This window comes from Strix aluco, chromosome 21, assembly GCF_031877795.1.
Source record: "Strix aluco isolate bStrAlu1 chromosome 21, bStrAlu1.hap1, whole genome shotgun sequence".
Classification (NCBI taxonomy): domain Eukaryota; kingdom Metazoa; phylum Chordata; class Aves; order Strigiformes; family Strigidae; genus Strix; species Strix aluco.
In genome coordinates, this window is record NC_133951.1 from 3,591,147 (window position 1) to 3,611,797 (window position 20,651).

Sequence of the window (20,651 nt, forward strand, 5' to 3'; positions counted from 1 at the left end):
GAAATTGGGTTTCCTGGGTGAGTTCTTGCTGAGACCTGACCAAAGGTACTATGTTTCTAATTGACCTATGAATTCAAACTTGCAGAGGTAGCAACAGCAAAGACACACAGGGAGCAGCCTCTGTACCAGGTGTTCCTGCCCTGAACTCATCCTTCCTCTGCTTTCCAAACAAGCAGCCAGCACCAGCTCTGAGGTGCATCTGTTTTCCTTGTCGCTCATGAAAGCACAGATTTGAGGCAGGGAGGGAGTTAATCTGTGCTTTCTTCACTCTCGAAGGAAGGGGTCAGGTGCCTGAGCAACCCCCAGGCTTTATAAACGTAGACCAGCTGGACTCAGACTTTTCTGGAGGATGCATTAGCTGAATCCACTGGCTCAGGACAGGAGGGAAGGGAGCAAGCACGTGTGATCAATGGTCTTGCCTCAAAATTTGTGAGCTAATGTCATTGGATCCTTGGTCCATTAAAATGTCCTCCCCAAAAGACTCTGAGACTGGCCTGAACTCCACAGTGTGTCTCCAGAGTCATTTTTGGTCCTTTTGTTTTGTATTCATCATGTCAGCACTCACGATGAGTGGCTAAATGCGTGGTGCAATAGCTTTGGCTGGTTCATCCTTCACCTAGATCTGTTCTCCACACTTTCTCTAACAGCTTGAGGGGGAAGGTGAGTTTTACTACATAGCACATGGCTGTGCAGAGAAATCCACACCCAAAGATGTGCTGGGTGTAGTGTAGTGGTGGAAAATCTCTGAAGCTCTCCCAAAGCACAGTCCCCCCACCCCATTGAGACATCCCTCTCAAATATCTCAGGGCTTAGGCTGAGTAGGAGGTCCAAATGTGGACACTAGTACTAATCCCTATTTGAGACTATACTCCTGTCCCAGCCTGCTCTCCCTATCTTGCATGCTTTGCTGGGACACTGTCTCCTGCAACCAGAATACCATCTGCCAGGGAAGGCACCCCTTCTGAATGGCATCTGGGGGGAAGCTGTGGGATGGAGCTGCTCTGATGTTTTCAATCCTCCCAGGAAATGAAGACACCTTAAAATATTTGGTTATTTTTAATAGTAAAAAAGGTGTTAGCAACTGTGTAGGACAGAAGAGCCAGAAAGGTATGAAACTTCACTGCTGTAACCTGTGATGGAGTCTACAATATCTGTAGGGCCCTTTGTCCTCTTTCTCTTCCCACCCTGTTGAGCCTTTGCTGGCAGAGCAGGTCATGTTGGCACATCCCTCATAGCTCTGTAGGTGTAGATGCTCGCTGGCGGTTCTGCATGTCCTTCTGTTTCACCTCCATAGCGATCTCTGTGAAGTCCCGGATAAACCGCTGAATCTAGGGTGGGGAAGAGAGATGGCAGAGCTCAGAGCAGGGGTGGGAACAGGAGGCACAGGGGAGCTTGTTGGCCCTTTTGGAGGTCACATTTCACCAACCAAACTGAGCAGGAGGATAAGGCATTTGCCTTGCTGGATCTGCACCATCAGAATGGGCTTTTCTGGGTGAGCCTGAGTTCAGGGCAAGGGTGAATGAAACCAAATCTTGGCCATGTGTTGATCTGCATCCCCTGCATCCCCTGCCCCAGCCTGCCTGCCTCCCACTCCTGCCCCCACAGGGATCCACACCCTTCTCTGACTCCTTGGATGAGACAGGTTTGCCTGGTGTCCTCTGCCCATTCCCTGTGCCCAAGAGAGAGCCCAGGTGAAAAGGAGGGTGTCTGGGAGGCACATTCTACGGGCTCTTCCCTCTCTTTGGGCAGCTGAGAGTCATTACTGATCCTCTTTCTGGACAGGGAGAAGGGGTTTGGCTTGAGCCTACCATGTCCAGCTGCCTGTGGCTGTCATCCATTGGCACGTTCGGGTTTGCTTTCAGCTGTGTGCTCATGCACTGGAAGAGGCTTAAGATGGCCAGCTTGATGGTCCCCAGCTTCAGGGTTTTCTTGCGAGTCGTGTTCTGGATGTTGGCCCAGGAAGTCTCCTGAGAGGGAAGTAGATATGCAGCATGGGAACATGCCCCAGCAGAGATGCTGCTTCAGCACTGGAGACCCTGGCTTGGAGACCCTAACTTCTACACTCGTCTGTTTTGCCAGGAAGAACCTGTTCTTGCCCAGGGCTGCACTGGAAGTGGTTCAGCTTGTCTGGTGGAAGCAGATCCAGGAATCACCACAGCTGCTCCTTGCCCCAGGAGCCTCCCCATCTCTCTGCCAGCTCGTGCAGTCCTCACTCTGGCAGGTCCTCCGTGCAGGCCCCATTTGCACTCCCCACAGCAGGAATAGCTGATACCCTGGGAGCAACACATCCCACTGCCACCCTCCCAGACCTTCTTTCCAGCTCTGCCTGATGGGATCCAACTCCTGGATCCTGGAGTATCCAATAAGGGAATTTGGCAAGGCCTCCTCAGGGTGATACAAGGGGAGCAGAGGCCAGCAGAGCTGAGGGCATTTCTGAACACTGAGCACTGGCTACACATCGATGTGCCTCATTACAGTCCAGTTTACCACCAGTCTGGTCACTTTTGGACTGGTAAGGAGGGAGGAGAAGGTGTAGGCAGATGCTGTGCAAAGGATGAAAACAGATCTTCCCCTGCCCACCCCATATTTCCTCACCCAGGAAAGGATGTCACTTTGAGCCTGGTCAAAACATAGTTGGAGTTGCGCCAGCTCGTTTTTGTACTGCAGGATCTCAGCTTCTTTCTCTGCTGTGTACTGGTCCAGGAGCACCTTGGCTTGCTTGGACATTTCCTTGTATCCCTGTTGTGCCTGCAGCAGGTGCTTGTGTGTCCTCAGTGGCATCCTGTAGCGCCGAATGACGTCCTGGATCTCCTCAAACTGCAGCACAGGGCTCCAAGTGTTAGTAATCCCCCTGCCTTCCCCTCATCAGGACTGCAAGTCCCGTGCCGTTTGTCACCCTCCCCTGACCAGGGACAACACCTCCCCCAGCTGAAAGATCTTCCCTTCTTGACGAGACTGCCCCAGTTGGTCTGTGAGCATTGCCACATTCCCTGTACGAAGGCATCCCACTGTGACAGTCCCAGAGCTGTCACTGCCATAAGCGAGGTGAGATATTGCACTTCTACCCTAGGTGAGTGGTGCTCTGATAAAACACAAAGCACAACTGCAATTGCCAGCGCTGAGTCACCTAGACATGGGAGGGGGGCAGCTGGGACTGCAGGAGTATGAGCGATGCATGGAGTGATGCCCGGGTATCCTTGAGAGAGGGCACAGCTTTTCTGACAAGTGCCTGGGTTCCCATTCCCAGGCAGCTTTTCAATTCTCACAAACTATCAATGTGACATGAAACAGTGACACAAAGGGGTCCCCATTCCCTTCAGCCCTGTGCTTTTCCTCCTTCTAAGAATTTTTTTTTTGTTTTGTCAGGCCTTCACCTCCTTTTCTGGTCCTCCTCCCCTAACTGGTCCCCTTGGCTCACGTTAGTTGCAGGGAACCTCTTTCCATCCCATCTGAAGTCTCTGGGTTTGACCAAGTGTTATGATTTCCCTGGACTTGCATTATCTCCTCTAGGTTTAACACCCATGTAAGGCCCTCCTTGAGGCCATGATCTGTCTATCTCATATCTGAACTCACCTGTGAGATCTTCACTACATCTTCCAAATATTGGTTGAAGATGGAGTACTTCTGCACTTTGTTGGAGAGTTTCCGGTGCTCATTTCTCAGGGCTTCCAGTTCCCTCTTAGCTCTCAAAAGCTCACTCTCCTTTTGTATCTTCATCTCCCTCTCTTTGCCGGCTCTCTTCAGAGCTTTCATTTGGATCTTATCATTTTCCTGATGAAGTTTCCTCCACCAACACACACACACACACACACACACACACACACACACAGAGGCAAAGGAAGGCAAGGGAAGATGGAGCTGGGTCACTCAACAGCACTGGGAGGAGATACCTTCACAGAGGAGAGACCAGTACTGGAGCACCCCTGGGAGCATTTTCACTCCCTGTGAAAAATGCAAGAGGCCATCCCTCTTGCATTGACCCTTCAGGCTTGGAGACAGACACCTGGGATGGCGTTCTGATTTTCAGACCTGCTGGTATCTGTCCCTGGAAGACACATGGGTGTCAACAATGGGCACAGGCTGAGGCCCTTCTTGGGGGATGTTTGGGGCACCCAGGAGATCACGCTGGTTCAGGACAAGCTCTCTTCTGCCAAATCCCTACCAGGGCTTTCCACATCTGAGGTAAAAAGCCCTGCCAGGCCTCTTCAGACGTCCAGGCTCAAGGGAGGCTTGGACAGACATGGTGGCCCAAGACTGTCTCCCCAAGGGAGGGGAGGAGGTGGTGGTGTGGCTCAGGCTTATGTCAGCCGAGCTGATCAGGGGCAGGTGTACCTTTAAAATCTTCCCAGATTTCTCCATGTAGGTTTTCAGCTGAGCTTCCTTGGCGTGGAGGTCCCTCCACCGGCAGGATATGACTTTCATCCTCTCCCTAAAGGCCTGGCAGCACCAGAGTGAGCATGATATGGCTACCTGCACCTAGAGCCAGTCACCTGCCCGCTGCTGCCCTCCAAAAAACCACAAACCCTCACAACCATGTCCCAGCACCCTCCCAGCTTTCTCACCTCTTCCTTCACCTCCAGAACCTTGTGCATCAGTTGGTCTTGTCTCTTCTTCTTCTGAAGGCGAATAAATGGAGATGGGGAGTCCTCCTCGGTCAGTCCGAGTTCCCTGCCAGAGAAGTTTTCCTCGAGGTTACACACTGGGTCCAGTACCTTGGCAGAGTGTTGGATTGCCCTGCCCTGTCACCCCACCCAGGACACAGAGCAAAGCAACACCATCTCAGATCCCATCTGGCAGCATGGCATCCTCACCCCTCCCCCAGCATGGATCCCACTGACAGAGCAAGGAGGTGCGACAGGGAGGAACAGGGCTGGGGAAGGGAGGTACAAAAGGAGACAGAAGTGGTGGAGATAAGGGATGGGAGTTTGCCACAGTGGGAGAAGGCGGGATGGAGGAGACAGGAGAAGAGAATGGAAGGGAAGGAGGTGGATGGAGGACCCCCTCACCTGAGCAAGGGCGGGAGGTGCTGCTTGTAGTGTGTGCGGAAATAGGCCAACAGGTCCTCATCTTCCATGGTGGCTATCACTCCAGCCACCAGCAGGGCCCAGAGAGCCCAGGTTCTCCTGGCACTGCTACTCTCCCAGGTCAGCCCGGGAGCTGCCCTGCAAGCCTGAGAGCTTAGCAGTGGGAAAGGCAGCCGGGCAGGGGGTGAGCCCCTGGGTGCCTCTTGCCTCCGCTTTCCAGGACCGTCCTTGCCCCAGTCGTGACTGTGGCCACTGGCTGTTGGTGGCCAGTTGACATGGAATGGTTGCCAGGGTACTCAGACAATGCTCAGGTGGTTACCTGGCAACTGAAGCCGGGTGATTCCCCCACGCCAGTGAGGGGGACTGACCACTGTGTCCAGGACTCTTCAGCACTAAAGGACGGATGAAAAAAGGCAGATTTCTTTCCCTTCCTCTCATTTTCTCTGGTTCTTCCTCTGTTAAAAATCAGCCCCTGTGTCCTGTGACCTCTGCTGTCTTGGGCAGGTATTTCAGCACCCCCGACATCCACATCCCACTCTCAGAGCTCAGCTTGCTCCTTCTCTCCCAAAACACCAGATGGACAGACAATTAAACCGAGGCACATCCTCAGGGATGCCTGATCACCGTACTGCCCATGGTTCCCTCTCTGTTCCCTCTGAGGTCTACCATTCGCTAAAAGTTAACTGAGTTGACTTCAGTGGTCTCATTCTGAAGCCTGCTTGCTTTGTGCTGCTCATTGTTAATGTCCTACAGCATCCTACAACCACCATCTGCCAGTTCATGGTGCTCTCTTTGCTTAGTGGAGGCTTCAGTGTGGGCTGGTGGGAGCAACCTGAGATCACAGCGGCAAATTAAGTCGCAGAGAGCTCCTCTCTGCTTTGTCAACCCTGTGTAATGGAATGCGGTGCAGTACACAGCTGGGGCTGTTGTCCAAGCAGGGGTGACAGGCCATCATCAGTAGCATCCATCCTGGAGTTGATGGGACAGATTTGGTCACTCACTCCCTGCTCTTCCAGAAAGTATCCAATGGCTGCTTTGCTTGGTCACTGTAGTCACGGATGTGGTGCTGCGGGTGTTTGCTTTGATCCACACAGACCAAAGGCTCAAGACCCAGAAGGCCCCCCTCACTGTCCTTGCCTTCCCCGGGGTCTTCTTGGGAACGGAGAGTAACTAAGCCAGTTTGTTTGGTTGAACTGAGAGGGAGCCAAAGCCCTTGATTCAAAAGTTGCTGATTCATCCCTACCTCCGGCCTACAAGGCCCCAAGACCCAGACTGCAGCTGCTGAGCAGGCAGGGAGGATGGCCAGGGGGACATGGGCAAGGTCCTGGACTATTGTGGCCTGTATTTTGTGTGGCTGGTCATGGTGAAGGAGACAGGCTGCTGTCCTGGTCATACCATACTATTTGGCCTGTATTTTAACTGAGGGCAGAGGTGTGCAGCACACGGGAGCAACACTGTTTCATGTGCATTGATTTCAACCCAAACAAATAAATGTCTGTTGGAAGCTTGGTTCAGAGATGTTTTCCCCACCTGGGACCTTTGTGGAGAGATTCTCAGGCTGTGTCACAGCAGGGTGGTTGAAGTGGAACAGAAACAAGATCCTAAATAGTCAGGCTGGACTTTGGAGTCACCTGGTATTGCAGGTGCACAGAGCAGCTCCTGCTGCTGCAGCAAGATAGCCAGCCCTTCCATTTCTGGCTGTTGACCTAACATTGCACTTTTAGGCCAGCCTGAAAAATCTTTGGAAAGGCAAGAAACTGCCTTCCTGGGTTAATACCCTTTAATGCTCAGAGCCCTGAATTCTTTTGATATATGTCTTCACTGGTAACAGCCTTCTGTCCTCATCAAGCCTCAATGACACCATTCATAGGGAGGCTGTGGAACATCGTCTTCTATATGTGGCATTTTGCTTAGTGGAGCACTGAAGGGGGTCTGGCTGCACCATCTCTTCTCTTGGCCCTCCTGTATCCCGCCCCCAAGTGCTCTCAGAAGGAGAAGCAGGACTGGCAGGCCTGCAAACCATAGGATCTCATGGGTTTCGGTGTTTCCTGTCCTTGGGATGGGTCATTATGAACATAGGAGAAGTGCCTTATGGTGGACATGCTGGAGAAGGCAAGGAGGTGGGAGATGGGCTGAGTAGGAGCAGAGAGGTGGGGCAGAGTCTGTGCTTTGCTGGGTCTTGTCAGTTGTGTAGGACCAGGGAAGCTTGCAGTCACTCACAGATGCGACGTGCTTTTATGCCAGCGACTGCTGAGAGGGGACCAGGAAGCTCTGGCACCCACATCCTCTCTTGGAGCAGGTGGCTGGAATGCACAAAACCAATGCTCTAATTCGGGTTTAATGACTTCCATGTCTTTTGCCATCTGGCACCCAATGGTGCTTGGCATGCCAAGTCCCGGGGAAGTGCTAATCATGGGGTGAACAAGCCAGCAGTGTCTTCTGAAGTCACTTCTGAAGACAGTGGTCAGTGCTAGCACAGGGTTGTCCTCGTGCCTCCTTGCAGAATGCCTAAGAGAGGAGGTAGCAGGTCTCCAGGTGAGCATCCTAAGGGATCCGGAGCTGACAGCGTCTTTCCGTACAGCCGTGCTCTGTGTCAGAGCGTGTCTCTTGCACTGCATGGTGGCCTCTCTGCATCTGGCCGCTCTGGGGCACAAGCCGCTCCAGTGGGAATCCCACCATCAGTGCTGGGGCAGAGCTGTCCCGCAGAGCAGGGAGTGCAGCAGCGAGCACTGGCGTTGCCAGCTCATGCCCACACTGGTGGAAGAGCAGGCTGCTCCAGAGGAAATGTTGACACAGTCCAGATTAAACGAATGACAACAACTCAATGTGCTGGGGATTTTCCATCAACAAGAGGCAAAACAGACTGCAGATTTAGCCAATACTTTAATCATCTCTTCTCTGTGCCAAGAGAAAAAAAAAAAATCTTACAAAAAAACCCACCCAAACCCAAAAAACACAATGCAAACAAATGCAAACCCTGCGATTCCCCAAGGAGAAGTCAGGCTATTAACACAAAAAAGCTTGTTTATTATCCACAGCATCACAGAAGAGAAACCCTGATACCTGATTAGGTAATTTTAGTCTTTGCGTCCATATCCCACGGCATCGTGAGTCACAAGAAAGTGAATAGAGCCCAAGAAAGAGAATAGAGCTGGTAGGAACGGCATCTTTGCGATGCTCAGCACACTGTGTTCGGGCAGTGGGTCCTGCCATCTCCTCTGCTGGTGCTGAGGTCCCTGAGCCAGCAGGACAGCTCCAGCAAGCAGGAGAAGGGGAGCATGGTGGATGGTCCAGGAAACCCTGGCAACCCTGATAGTTGCCTCTCTGGAACAGAACTCCAGGACCAGCACAGCTCTAGCTTGGCATCTTCTGGCATCTCACAAGTGATGAGAGCAGAGCTTGTCCTTCTGATCAGCTGGGGATGTCTCGGCTGGCTTTGCCTTAGAGGGTTTCTTTCCTTCCCAGCTTGCCTGGGAAAGGGAAGAGGAAGGATGAGTTTCATAGGCCGGAGCAGCCAGTGTCTGTCCCCCCCACCCCTATACCCCTGGTTCCCCTTCCAGGCCAGCCTGACCAAGGATCCCTTCACCTCAGTCACGACAGTGACAGTGCACACTTGGGGTACGGCCTTGTCCCCTTTAACCCATGGGCACAGTCTCCTGCCAAGGCTTCTTGAAGAGGCATCTTTAGGTGTTCCTTGTCATGTGAGGAGAGGTGAGGAACTCAGGTTATTTAGACATCTTGTAGCCATCCAGGGCACAACCTGTACTCTATAAGCTGGTCAGAGCCTCTCCAGTAGTCTCATCTCTACAAGGACACAGAATCATTTGGGCTGAAAAGTCAAAAAGTGCTGTTGTGGTGGTCTCATCACTTTGAGTGTGCTGCTGGCTGTGAAGACCACTAGACATGGCTCAGACAGGAATCAGATCTCCTCTGGAGCAGTCAAGGAAATACCCTCTTGTCATGCCTTCCCACCTAGGAGAAGGCCAGAGACAGCATCTCTTCTGTGTCACCCCTCTCTGTCCTTCCAGCAGCTTGGCTGGGTCTAATCCAGGCTGGTGTTAGACACAGCTTTGTCCCACCACTCTGCTCATGACAAAGACATCTGGCAGGTCTCTGGGGATAACTCCCTTCCCCTGATGTGCTCACAGAGATCCCTGGGCTCCTGGTTTCTCCCTCCAGTAGCTTATCTGCGATCCCTGTGGCAGACAGCCTGACACTGACTCTTTTCAAGAACTTGCTCAGCTGGTCAGAAGGTCACAGTGCTGCATCTGAGGAGCAATGCCATCCATCCAGCGATATGGAGGAAGAAGAGTTAGTTGCAATGCCTCCCAGAAATATGGGACTTGAGTATGGCTTACTCATGCCTGGGTAAGGACTTTGTTTTGGGGAGGATCTGCTATCTTTGTTCTGCTGCTGTGGCACAAATGGCACATAAGAAAAGGCAAAGTCTGCCCTCAAGTTTCAATTGCTGGTCTCTGACTTTCTAAAATCAGGCATTTCACTGTGTGGGGGCATGGATGGGGCCACAGAACCAAGCATTTCCAGCAAATGATGCTGCAGACCAGCATCCGCACGTGCTGTGGCTTCATGTTCAAGATGGTGAGGGGTGCTGGGGCTGAGCAGGAGCAGACAGGCCATCAGGACCAGTCAGGAGCACAGGTCTTCAACTTGGCCTTTGAGTAGAGCTGTAAGGGACATGCTGAGTGTGATGTACGGGCTGACAGATGGACACTGTCTGCTGAATGAAAGGAAGAAAATATATTGAAAGAGATCAGAAAGTGCCTGGTTGGACCAATGTGTTGTCTTCCTGTCACGTGCTGAAGGTTCCTCAGAAGAGCTCAGCTCAGGCATCCAGATAAGAGACAAGTCTCCAAATTGACCAGCACCCAGTGTCCAATGGACTTCAGGAAACCTGGCCCGTCAGTCTGTCCTCTCCATAAGCCCAGCCTGGAGACAGCCATGCCCTCAGATGATCACTCACAGAGTGGCAGGCTCAGAGCTGCAGCCCCCTGCCTTCCTCAGTGGCTGGGCAGAGCTGCTCCTCTCCCATTAGATCCCATTAGCTCCCATTACCTCCCGTCAGCTGCCACTACTGGGATGCATCAAAGTGGGTGAGGGGGTGGCTGTGGGTGACAGGAGACGGGACAGCTGAGTCACCTCTCAGGATGGGTGTAAATGCTCCTGGTCCCTTTGGATATGTCACTGCTGAGATGAGATGCAAGGGCACAAACGTCTGCTCAGATGAGTCATGGGTTGACTTTTCCAGTGCAGGCAGCAGCTCAGAGCCCAGACCACAGTACTGAAGAGTAGGACATGAATCTGGGCTCCTGCCACAAGAAGCAATATGGCCTTGGCAAATGTCCGCACTGTGGGACTCCCAGCCCACAGCAAGGAGGTGTTAATGCCAGGGCTCTCAGTGCACCCACAGGCTCTGTGAGCCTTTCCCCACCTGCCAGGGTTTTGGTTGCCTGTGCTCAAGGTCAGCCCTGATGTGGGACAGCCATGTAACCTGGGATCAGACTGCTGGAAAAACAGATAAGGCATGAGAAGGAGCTGTGTGGAGCCTTCACTGAAGCTTCTTCTGCTTTGCTCGGGAGCTACATTTATTCTTAGATCCTTGCCCTTGGTCCTTGCTTTGCAGGTAAGCCTGTGCTCAGCCTTGTACCTGGATGATTCTCACCTTGCTTTGCTGACTTGACGTTCTGGCTTCACCTTGGACCTGCCTCATCACTGCAGACTAGCTTGGGAATCACTGGACACAGCCATGAAGCTTTCTGCTCTTGCTCGCACACCACCTCATCCTGTCAGTGAGGATATCCTCCTGCCTGCTTTGCTGTCACCTTAGCTCCTCCCTCGAGGAGCAGCCCACTCTTGCCCCTCCCTGATAGTTATTATCCCTGCTTTACAGAATGAACATAATATAATCATTAAAGTGTAGGCACATGGTAGCTACATAAAGTTGCAACAGCTTTTACTTTTCCTTGCTATCTGAAATGCGAACTGCCATTCACCTCCCACTGCTCTGGGGATGTATTCAGAAGAACATAGGGCACGTCGTGGCCCACATTGCATTTACATGTCAAGGTTTCAGAAAGAAATGAACTCTTCTTCCACACGGAACAGCTGAGAAGCAATTCCTGCCCTTGCACCTGCAATGGAGGCTTTCACTGTTGTGTTTTCTTCTGCACCAGCATCACTGTGGACACTGCACAGGGTCATCTTCTGCTGATGGATGGCAACGTGCTAAGCTTCAATGGCCCAACACGGGGCTGAGCTCAGAGGCTTGAGGGAAATTGGGTTTCCTGGGTGAGTTCTTGCTGAGACCTGACCAAAGGTACTATGTTTCTAATTGACCTATGAATTCAAACTTGCAGAGGTAGCAACAGCAAAGACGCACAGGGAGCAGCCTCTGTACCAGGTGTTCCTGCCCTGAACTCATCCTTCCTCTGCTTTCCAAACAAGCAGCCAGCACCAGCTCTGAGGTGCATCTGTTTTCCTTGTCGCTCATGAAAGCACAGATTTGGGGCAGGGAGGGAGTTAATCTGTGCTTTCTTCACTCTCAAAGGAAGGGGTCAGGTGCCTGAGCAACCCCCAGGCTTTATAAACGTAGACCAGCTGGACTCAGACTTTTCTGGAGGATGCATTAGCTGAATCCACTGGCTCAGGACAGGAGGGAAGGGAGCAAGCACGTGTGATCAATGGTCTTGCCTCAAAATTTGTGAGCTAATGTCATTGGATCCTTGGTCCATTAAAATGTCCTCCCCAAAAGACTCTGAGACTGGCCTGAACTCCACAGTGTGTCTCCAGAGTCATTTTTGGTCCTTTTGTTTTGTATTCATCATGTCAGCACTCACGATGAGTGGCTAAATGCGTGGTGCAATAGCTTTGGCTGGTTCATCCTTCACCTAGATCTGTTCTCCACACTTTCTCTAACAGCTTGAGGGGGAAGGTGAGTTTTACTACATAGCACATGGCTGTGCAGAGAAATCCACACCCAAAGATGTGCTGGGTGTAGTGTAGTGGTGGAAAATCTCTGAAGCTCTCCCAAAGCACAGTCCCCCCACCCCATTGAGACATCCCTCTCAAATATCTCAGGGCTTAGGCTGAGTAGGAGGTCCAAATGTGGACACTAGTACTAATCCCTATTTGAGACTATACTCCTGTCCCAGCCTGCTCTCCCTATCTTGCATGCTTTGCTGGGACACTGTCTCCTGCAACCAGAATACCATCTGCCAGGGAAGGCACCCCTTCTGAATGGCATCTGGGGGGAAGCTGTGGGATGGAGCTGCTCTGATGTTTTCAATCCTCCCAGGAAATGAAGACACCTTAAAATATTTGGTTATTTTTAATAGTAAAAAAGGTGTTAGCAACTGTGTAGGACAGAAGAGCCAGAAAGGTATGAAACTTCACTGCTGTAACCTGTGATGGAGTCTACAATATCTGTAGGGCCCTTTGTCCTCTTTCTCTTCCCACCCTGTTGAGCCTTTGCTGGCAGAGCAGGTCATGTTGGCACATCCCTCATAGCTCTGTAGGTGTAGATGCTCGCTGGCGGTTCTGCATGTCCTTCTGTTTCACCTCCATAGCGATCTCTGTGAAGTCCCGGATAAACCGCTGAATCTAGGGTGGGGAAGAGAGATGGCAGAGCTCAGAGCAGGGGTGGGAACAGGAGGCACAGGGGAGCTTGTTGGCCCTTTTGGAGGTCACATTTCACCAACCAAACTGAGCAGGAGGATAAGGCATTTGCCTTGCTGGATCTGCACCATCAGAATGGGCTTTTCTGGGTGAGCCTGAGTTCAGGGCAAGGGTGAATGAAACCAAATCTTGGCCATGTGTTGATCTGCATCCCCTGCATCCCCTGCCCCAGCCTGCCTGCCTCCCACTCCTGCCCCCACAGGGATCCACACCCTTCTCTGACTCCTTGGATGAGACAGGTTTGCCTGGTGTCCTCTGCCCATTCCCTGTGCCCAAGAGAGAGCCCAGGTGAAAAGGAGGGTGTCTGGGAGGCACATTCTACGGGCTCTTCCCTCTCTTTGGGCAGCTGAGAGTCATTACTGATCCTCTTTCTGGACAGGGAGAAGGGGTTTGGCTTGAGCCTACCATGTCCAGCTGCCTGTGGCTGTCATCCATTGGCACGTTCGGGTTTGCTTTCAGCTGTGTGCTCATGCACTGGAAGAGGCTTAAGATGGCCAGCTTGATGGTCCCCAGCTTCAGGGTTTTCTTGCGAGTCGTGTTCTGGATGTTGGCCCAGGAAGTCTCCTGAGAGGGAAGTAGATATGCAGCATGGGAACATGCCCCAGCAGAGATGCTGCTTCAGCACTGGAGACCCTGGCTTGGAGACCCTAACTTCTACACTCGTCTGTTTTGCCAGGAAGAACCTGTTCTTGCCCAGGGCTGCACTGGAAGTGGTTCAGCTTGTCTGGTGGAAGCAGATCCAGGAATCACCACAGCTGCTCCTTGCCCCAGGAGCCTCCCCATCTCTCTGCCAGCTCGTGCAGTCCTCACTCTGGCAGGTCCTCCGTGCAGGCCCCATTTGCACTCCCCACAGCAGGAATAGCTGATACCCTGGGAGCAACACATCCCACTGCCACCCTCCCAGACCTTCTTTCCAGCTCTGCCTGATGGGATCCAACTCCTGGATCCTGGAGTATCCAATAAGGGAATTTGGCAAGGCCTCCTCAGGGTGATACAAGGGGAGCAGAGGCCAGCAGAGCTGAGGGCATTTCTGAACACTGAGCACTGGCTACACATCGATGTGCCTCATTACAGTCCAGTTTACCACCAGTCTGGTCACTTTTGGACTGGTAAGGAGGGAGGAGAAGGTGTAGGCAGATGCTGTGCAAAGGATGAAAACAGATCTTCCCCTGCCCATCCCATATTTCCTCACCCAGGAAAGGATGTCACTTTGAGCCTGGTCAAAACATAGTTGGAGTTGCGCCAGCTCGTTTTTGTACTGCAGGATCTCAGCTTCTTTCTCTGCTGTGTACTGGTCCAGGAGCACCTTGGCTTGCTTGGACATTTCCTTGTATCCCTGTTGTGCCTGCAGCAGGTGCTTGTGTGTCCTCAGTGGCATCCTGTAGCGCCGAATGACGTCCTGGATCTCCTCAAACTGCAGCACAGGGCTCCAAGTGTTAGTAATCCCCCTGCCTTCCCCTCATCAGGACTGCAAGTCCCGTGCCGTTTGTCACCCTCCCCTGACCAGGGACAACACCTCCCCCAGCTGAAAGATCTTCCCTTCTTGACGAGACTGCCCCAGTTGGTCTGTGAGCATTGCCACATTCCCTGTACGAAGGCATCCCACTGTGACAGTCCCAGAGCTGTCACTGCCATAAGCGAGGTGAGATATTGCACTTCTACCCTAGGTGAGTGGTGCTCTGATAAAACACAAAGCACAACTGCAATTGCCAGCGCTGAGTCACCTAGACATGGGAGGGGGGCAGCTGGGACTGCAGGAGTATGAGCGATGCATGGAGTGATGCCCGGGTATCCTTGAGAGAGGGCACAGCTTTTCTGACAAGTGCCTGGGTTCCCATTCCCAGGCAGCTTTTCAATTCTCACAAACTATCAATGTGACATGAAACAGTGACACAAAGGGGTCCCCATTCCCTTCAGCCCTGTGCTTTTCCTCCTTCTAAGAATTTTTTTTTTGTTTTGTCAGGCCTTCACCTCCTTTTCTGGTCCTCCTCCCCTAACTGGTCCCCTTGGCTCACGTTAGTTGCAGGGAACCTCTTTCCATCCCATCTGAAGTCTCTGGGTTTGACCAAGTGTTATGATTTCCCTGGACTTGCATTATCTCCTCTAGGTTTAACACCCATGTAAGGCCCTCCTTGAGGCCATGATCTGTCTATCTCATATCTGAACTCACCTGTGAGATCTTCACTACATCTTCCAAATATTGGTTGAAGATGGAGTACTTCTGCACTTTGTTGGAGAGTTTCCGGTGCTCATTTCTCAGGGCTTCCAGTTCCCTCTTAGCTCTCAAAAGCTCACTCTCCTTTTGTATCTTCATCTCCCTCTCTTTGCCGGCTCTCTTCAGAGCTTTCATTTGGATCTTATCATTTTCCTGATGAAGTTTCCTCCACCAACACACACACACACACACACACACACACACACACACACAGAGGCAAAGGAAGGCAAGGGAAGATGGAGCTGGGTCACTCAACAGCACTGGGAGGAGATACCTTCACAGAGGAGAGACCAGTACTGGAGCACCCCTGGGAGCATTTTCACTCCCTGTGAAAAATGCAAGAGGCCATCCCTCTTGCATTGACCCTTCAGGCTTGGAGACAGACACCTGGGATGGCGTTCTGATTTTCAGACCTGCTGGTATCTGTCCCTGGAAGGCACATGGGTGTCAACAATGGGCACAGGCTGAGGCCCTTCTTGGGGGATGTTTGGGGCACCCAGGAGATCACGCTGGTTCAGGACAAGCTCTCTTCTGCCAAATCCCTACCAGGGCTTTCCACATCTGAGGTAAAAAGCCCTGCCAGGCCTCTTCAGACGTCCAGGCTCAAGGGAGGCTTGGACAGACATGGTGGCCCAAGACTGTCTCCCCAAGGGAGGGGAGGAGGTGGTGGTGTGGCTCAGGCTTATGTCAGCCGAGCTGATCAGGGGCAGGTGTACCTTTAAAATCTTCCCAGATTTCTCCATGTAGGTTTTCAGCTGAGCTTCCTTGGCGTGGAGGTCCCTCCACCGGCAGGATATGACTTTCATCCTCTCCCTAAAGGCCTGGCAGCACCAGAATGAGCATGATATGGCTACCTGCACCTAGAGCCAGTCACCTGCCCGCTGCTGCCCTCCAAAAAACCACAAACCCTCACAACCATGTCCCAGCACCCTCCCAGCTTTCTCACCTCTTCTTTCACCTCCAGAACCTTGTGCATCAGTTGGTCTTGTCTCTTCTTCTTCTGAAGGCGAATAAATGGAGATGGGGAGTCCTCCTCGGTCAGTCCGAGTTCCCTGCCAGAGAAGTTTTCCTCGAGGTTACACACTGGGTCCAGTACCTTGGCAGAGTGTTGGATTGCCCTGCCCTGTCACCCCACCCAGGACACAGAGCAAAGCAACACCATCTCAGATCCCATCTGGCAGCATGGCATCCTCACCCCTCCCCCAGCATGGATCCCACTGACAGAGCAAGGAGGTGCGACAGGGAGGAACAGGGCTGGGGAAGGGAGGTACAAAAGGAGACAGAAGTGGTGGAGATAAGGGATGGGAGTTTGCCACAGTGGGAGAAGGAGGGATGGAGGAGACAGGAGAAGAGAATGGAAGGGAAGGAGGTGGATGGAGGACCCTCTCACCTGAGCAAGGGCGGGAGGTGCTGCTTGTAGTGTGTGCGGAAATAGGCCAACAGGTCCTCATCTTCCATGGTGGCTATCACTCCAGCCACCAGCAGGGCCCAGAGAGCCCAGGTTCTCCTGGCACTGCTACTCTCCCAGGTCAGCCTGGGAGCTGCCCTGCAAGCCTGAGAGCTTAGCAGTGGGAAAGGCAGCCGGGCAGGGGGTGAGCCCCTGGGTGCCTCTTGCCTCCGCTTTCCAGGACCGTCCTTGCCCCAGTCGTGACTGTGGCCACTGGCTGTTGGTGGCCAGTTGACATGGAATGGTTGCCAGGGTACTTAGACAATGCTCAGGTGGTTACCTGGCAACTGAAGCCGGGTGATTCCCCCACGCCAGTGAGGGGGACTGACCACTGTGTCCAGGACTCTTCAGCACTAAAGGATGGATGAAAAAAGGCAGATTTCTTTCCCTTCCTCTCATTTTCTCTGGTTCTTCCTCTGTTAAAAATCAGCCCCTGTGTCCTGTGACCTCTGCTGTCTTGGGCAGGTATTTCAGCACCCCCGACATCCACATCCCACTCTCAGAGCTCAGCTTGCTCCTTCTCTCCCAAAACACCAGATGGACAGACAATTAAACCGAGGCACATCCTCAGGGATGCCTGATCACCGTACTGCCCATGGTTCCCTCTCTGTTCCCTCTGAGGTCTACCATTCGCTAAAAGTTAACTGATTTTTTTTTTTTCACAGATCAAGGCATTTGAACAAGTTCTATTGCCAAAAATAAAGGGGTGATATTCATGGGCCAGGTGGGAAAAACCTACAGATGATGGTGACCTTGGGGTCTGCTCCTTCTACAGAAGATTTCACCCACTGATGTTTGCTTCTGTCAGTCTCTGGCTTAACATACAAAAGCATTTCTGTGAGCCACTGAAGTGGAAATATCCCTGGCTTGGTGGAAAAAGCTATGACTCTCTGGGGGGAGAAGTCTTCATGTCTGTTACAACCCTGACTTGCATTAGGGAAATTGTTTTCAGGCAAACTCACCCCTTGCTCATTGTAAACCAGGAGGAGCTGGGGAAAGTCTGCCGGAGCCATCTGGCACTTTAAACAGCAAGATGTATGGCCCAGGAAGGCACCATTTGTTATATGAGAGATGCTTCATTTAGAGACAAATGACCCAAGGCAAAGCAGTGTATAGGCCTGGCTTTTATTACTGAGGTTCAAATCGGTCCCAACAGTGACAGGTGACTTCCCTTCTGTTCATCCCGAGGTCATCATGGGGCTGTTCCCATCCCAATAGGTGAGGCAGATTAAGCCTGGTCTTCTGGAGCAGTTTCTGGACCTTGGCAGGGACGAGTCTTGTCTGGGAGTGAGACAAGTCTTGTCTGGGAGCAGGGCTTTGTGCCTGCCTGAGAGGTGAGGGGGCTCAGCCCTTCCTCTAGCAGGCAGGGATCCTCTCTGGAAAAGTCCTGCCCAGCCTTGCATCCCCTGGGCTGGAGGAACTGCTGGTCCCCAGCTGAGCACGGGAACCCACCAAATGAGCAACCAGGAAGGTCTCAGCATGTCTGAATTTCAAGTACTTGCTGCAGAGCCAGGAGCTGGGGCAGCGTCTGCCTGGGAAGCAACAGTGGCCTGCTCTTTCACACAAGCAGAGCTGTGGAGCCGTGTGTGTTCTTGTCCTCCAGTGGCTGAACTGCACTGTCTGAAATTACAAAAACCCTACAATTCTGGGGAGAGCCATCTGAGGCAGGTGCTGGGCACCAGGATCAGCACTTCAAGCAATTAAAGTTCATTATCATTATGACTGATTAGAGACAGACATTTCCAAGGGGAAGCACTGGCTGACTTCCCAGTCTGACTGAGAATTCCCCATTATATCATTTTGTCACACAAATGACAGACAAGCTCCAGGGAACAAGTGATGTCATCAGTCACCTTCCTGCTTGTTAGGCACATATAACACTGAGGGGCTGCCCCTGTGCCTTTGGCTTCATGGTATTTTGTTTTTCTTGAGGAGGTGCTGCCCTTCCACAGCAAGGATAGAAAGATCAGCCCATAACAAAATCCCTGAGGTTGGGGTTCTCGCTTTCCACGCTGAATGCTCTGAGCAAAACTAATGCTGCCTGCAGGCTTATGAATGAAGGAGAAGTCACCACTGGATTTTATTCTTACTGATCAGTAGAAGCTGTGACTGAGTCCAAGGAGGGTCAATCAAATGGCAGAGGGTTCAGGGGTGCTCTGTGCCCAGGGAAAGCCCCTTCCTGTGCATCCTTTTTGCCACGTGTTGGCAGTGGGGAGCTGCAGTGCCCGCTGGTGTAGCACAGCAGAGAGCCAAACTCCAATCACTTGTGTTACTCTCAGCCTTCCTTGTGTGTCATCCCCACATGCCAGCCATCACCAACGTTATCTCATGGATTCTCCCTGCTCCTGCCTCCACCTCCCCTGTTTTGGCAGACAGCGGAGCTGCTTTGATTGGAGATCTGTGTGTGCCCCATCTGTACAGCACCTTGTGACATTCGCTCCTTGTCATCACCACAATGCCACAATGACCAGCATAAAATACAGGCACTGCAGCAAACACTCTAATGCCCTTGTCTGAGGCCAGGAGTTCCCAGGGTCATCATCTGTGTGAGACATTGAACTGGCTGAGGACAGGACTGTTAAGTCCAGAAGTTGTGGTGTGAGATGCCCTGTCACTACCAGGGTGTTGGGAAGGTGCTCTGGAGAGTGGCTCCCATGGACTCACCTTGACGGGTTTCCCATGTGGCACATGGGGTGAGCCTCTCCTGGGACAACCCCAGGAAAAGCCTGGACAGTGTGACCAGGTCTGTCTGGGTGTGTCACTGGGGATCCCCGGTCTGCTGTTGTTTTCTGAGTTCCTCCATGGTTGCACTGATGAAGCTTGTATGTGCTCGTGGCTTCCTGTGGTGGTCCCCAGCATGGCCGGGTCACGGTATCACTCAGGGGTCCCCCCTGCCAGTGTTCCTCTGGGCTCTTTCATGTTTTCAAGGATGATCCCTTTCACATGTCACCCAACAGTCGTCTCCAGCATATCCAGGCTTTGATGGAGCCCTTCAAGCTTGCATTGCCTGGCCACAGCTCTGCCCAGAACAGCTGTCTACTGTGGAGAGGACATTCAGGTCCAGCATCTGTGTCAGAAAGATTAGTAAGGAATCAAAAGGGGGACTAGTGCCAAACAGCCACTATCCTGGGGACATAGGGACAACCGAAGCTAGGAAAGGTGATCTCAGTCCTTGTGGTTGGGAGGGTAGGAGGAGGAGAAAGCAGTGCTTGGGGGAGCAAGATTTGATATAGAGGGGTAGGAAATGCTGTGATGGCTGGAGAGAGAAAGTCATGGATGACCAAGTGGGTCTGAAAATACACCTTGTGTGTATTTTCCCCTGAAGGCGAAAAGGCTGCTGGCTGGCCTAACACAAAGAGACCTGAATTTTAAGTACCCAGTGACACAAAGGTACCCACTGTGCAGCACCATGGTGCTCTGGGCATCTGCACTGACTCCATCCTCTGTCTTGTAGCACCCTCTTACCCACAGGATGGACAAACCCACCCATGAATCACCCAAACCCAACAGACCCCATCAGCAGACCGGCTTCCCAGAGTGCTGGACGCTCCTGGGCTGATGTCCAGTGGATGGGAAACCCCGAGCTGGGATCGGTGCTCTGCCCACCCGGAGGGAAGCTGAGCAGGGTGAGATCAGACCTTGCATTTCACAGCTGTGGTGAAAGTGCTTGCAGACAGATTTTTATTTTTTAATTATGTTCCTAATCACCATTTGCCGCTTTTATCCTCACACTGAGGTTTTATCTTCAACAAACGCTTTCCTCCTCAATACACCATGCATTAAAAAAGAGTTTCTTCCTATTATGCTCTCCATAGCAACTGCATCAGCTTGCCATGAATAAATTACCTCTGACTTGACATCCCATATTAGAATATAGAAAATGCCATTTCTGAGTCATAGTTACCCAGGAGAAACGTTTTCTGTTCGTCCCTTAGGTACATCCCCCACCTTTTTACTCCTTGAAGGAGACTGCATTTTTTTTTTTTTTTCTTTTAAATCTCCTCTGCTCTTGAAGTCCCTGGAGATGAAGGCTAATGGAAAGCTGATACAGACTTTCCCTTCTGGCCTTCAGAACCTCCCAGAGTGCAGTACAAAACGCCCTTGGTGATAGCCAGTTCCTCTAAATCACACTGGGCTCTGTAGTGGCATGATTTTGGATGGCCAAATCTCTTCCCAGTATCCTTCCCTGGTTCTTAGGTCCCCAGGGGACAGGCTTAAGGGAGAAGATGAGCTTCTGTCCAGGGAGAGCATGATGCTGTGTCTTGGTGGGCAC

At 52.1% G+C, this 20,651-nt stretch overlaps 2 protein-coding genes across 2 annotated transcripts; both read right to left on the bottom strand.

The window, feature by feature from the left end:
• Positions 1-1,229: 1,229 nt before the first annotated feature.
• On the bottom strand, positions 1,230-5,693 carry LOC141932950 (coiled-coil domain-containing protein 42-like). Its single transcript, XM_074847204.1, has 8 exons — positions 5,654-5,693; positions 5,007-5,280; positions 4,563-4,668; positions 4,333-4,437; positions 3,574-3,771; positions 2,596-2,817; positions 1,809-1,967; positions 1,230-1,328 (listed from the first exon to the last, which is right to left on the bottom strand). Exons 1-8 carry the CDS (start codon positions 5,691-5,693, stop codon positions 1,230-1,232), a joined length of 1,203 nt encoding a protein of 400 aa, XP_074703305.1.
• Positions 5,694-12,542: 6,849 nt separating this feature from the next.
• LOC141932952 (coiled-coil domain-containing protein 42-like) lies at positions 12,543-19,068 on the bottom strand. Its single transcript, XM_074847205.1, has 10 exons — positions 19,043-19,068; positions 17,341-17,452; positions 17,118-17,268; positions 16,322-16,472; positions 15,878-15,983; positions 15,648-15,752; positions 14,887-15,084; positions 13,909-14,130; positions 13,122-13,280; positions 12,543-12,641 (listed from the first exon to the last, which is right to left on the bottom strand). Exons 1-10 carry the CDS (start codon positions 19,066-19,068, stop codon positions 12,543-12,545), a joined length of 1,329 nt encoding a protein of 442 aa, XP_074703306.1.
• Between the last annotated feature and the right edge of the window lie 1,583 nt (positions 19,069-20,651).

Bases quoted from the DNA above. Each gene is read 5' to 3' on its own strand.
- LOC141932950 (XM_074847204.1), bottom strand. From the start codon at position 5,693: ATGGTAGACCTCAGAGGGAACAGAGAGGGAACCATGGGCA. The intron at 4,438-4,562 runs GTGAGAAAGCTG...TGGTGCTGCCAG, and splicing joins TTCTGGAGGTGAAGGAAGAG to GCCTTTAGGGAGAGGATGAA. The intron at 1,329-1,808 runs GTAGGCTCAAGC...TCCCCACCCTAG, and splicing joins GCCACAGGCAGCTGGACATG to ATTCAGCGGTTTATCCGGGA.
- LOC141932952 (XM_074847205.1), bottom strand. From the start codon at position 19,068: ATGTGCCACATGGGAAACCCGTCAAG. The intron at 17,269-17,340 runs GTGAGTTTGCCT...TTCTCCCCCCAG, and splicing joins TGGTTTACAATGAGCAAGGG to AGAGTCATAGCTTTTTCCAC. The intron at 12,642-13,121 runs GTAGGCTCAAGC...TCCCCACCCTAG, and splicing joins GCCACAGGCAGCTGGACATG to ATTCAGCGGTTTATCCGGGA.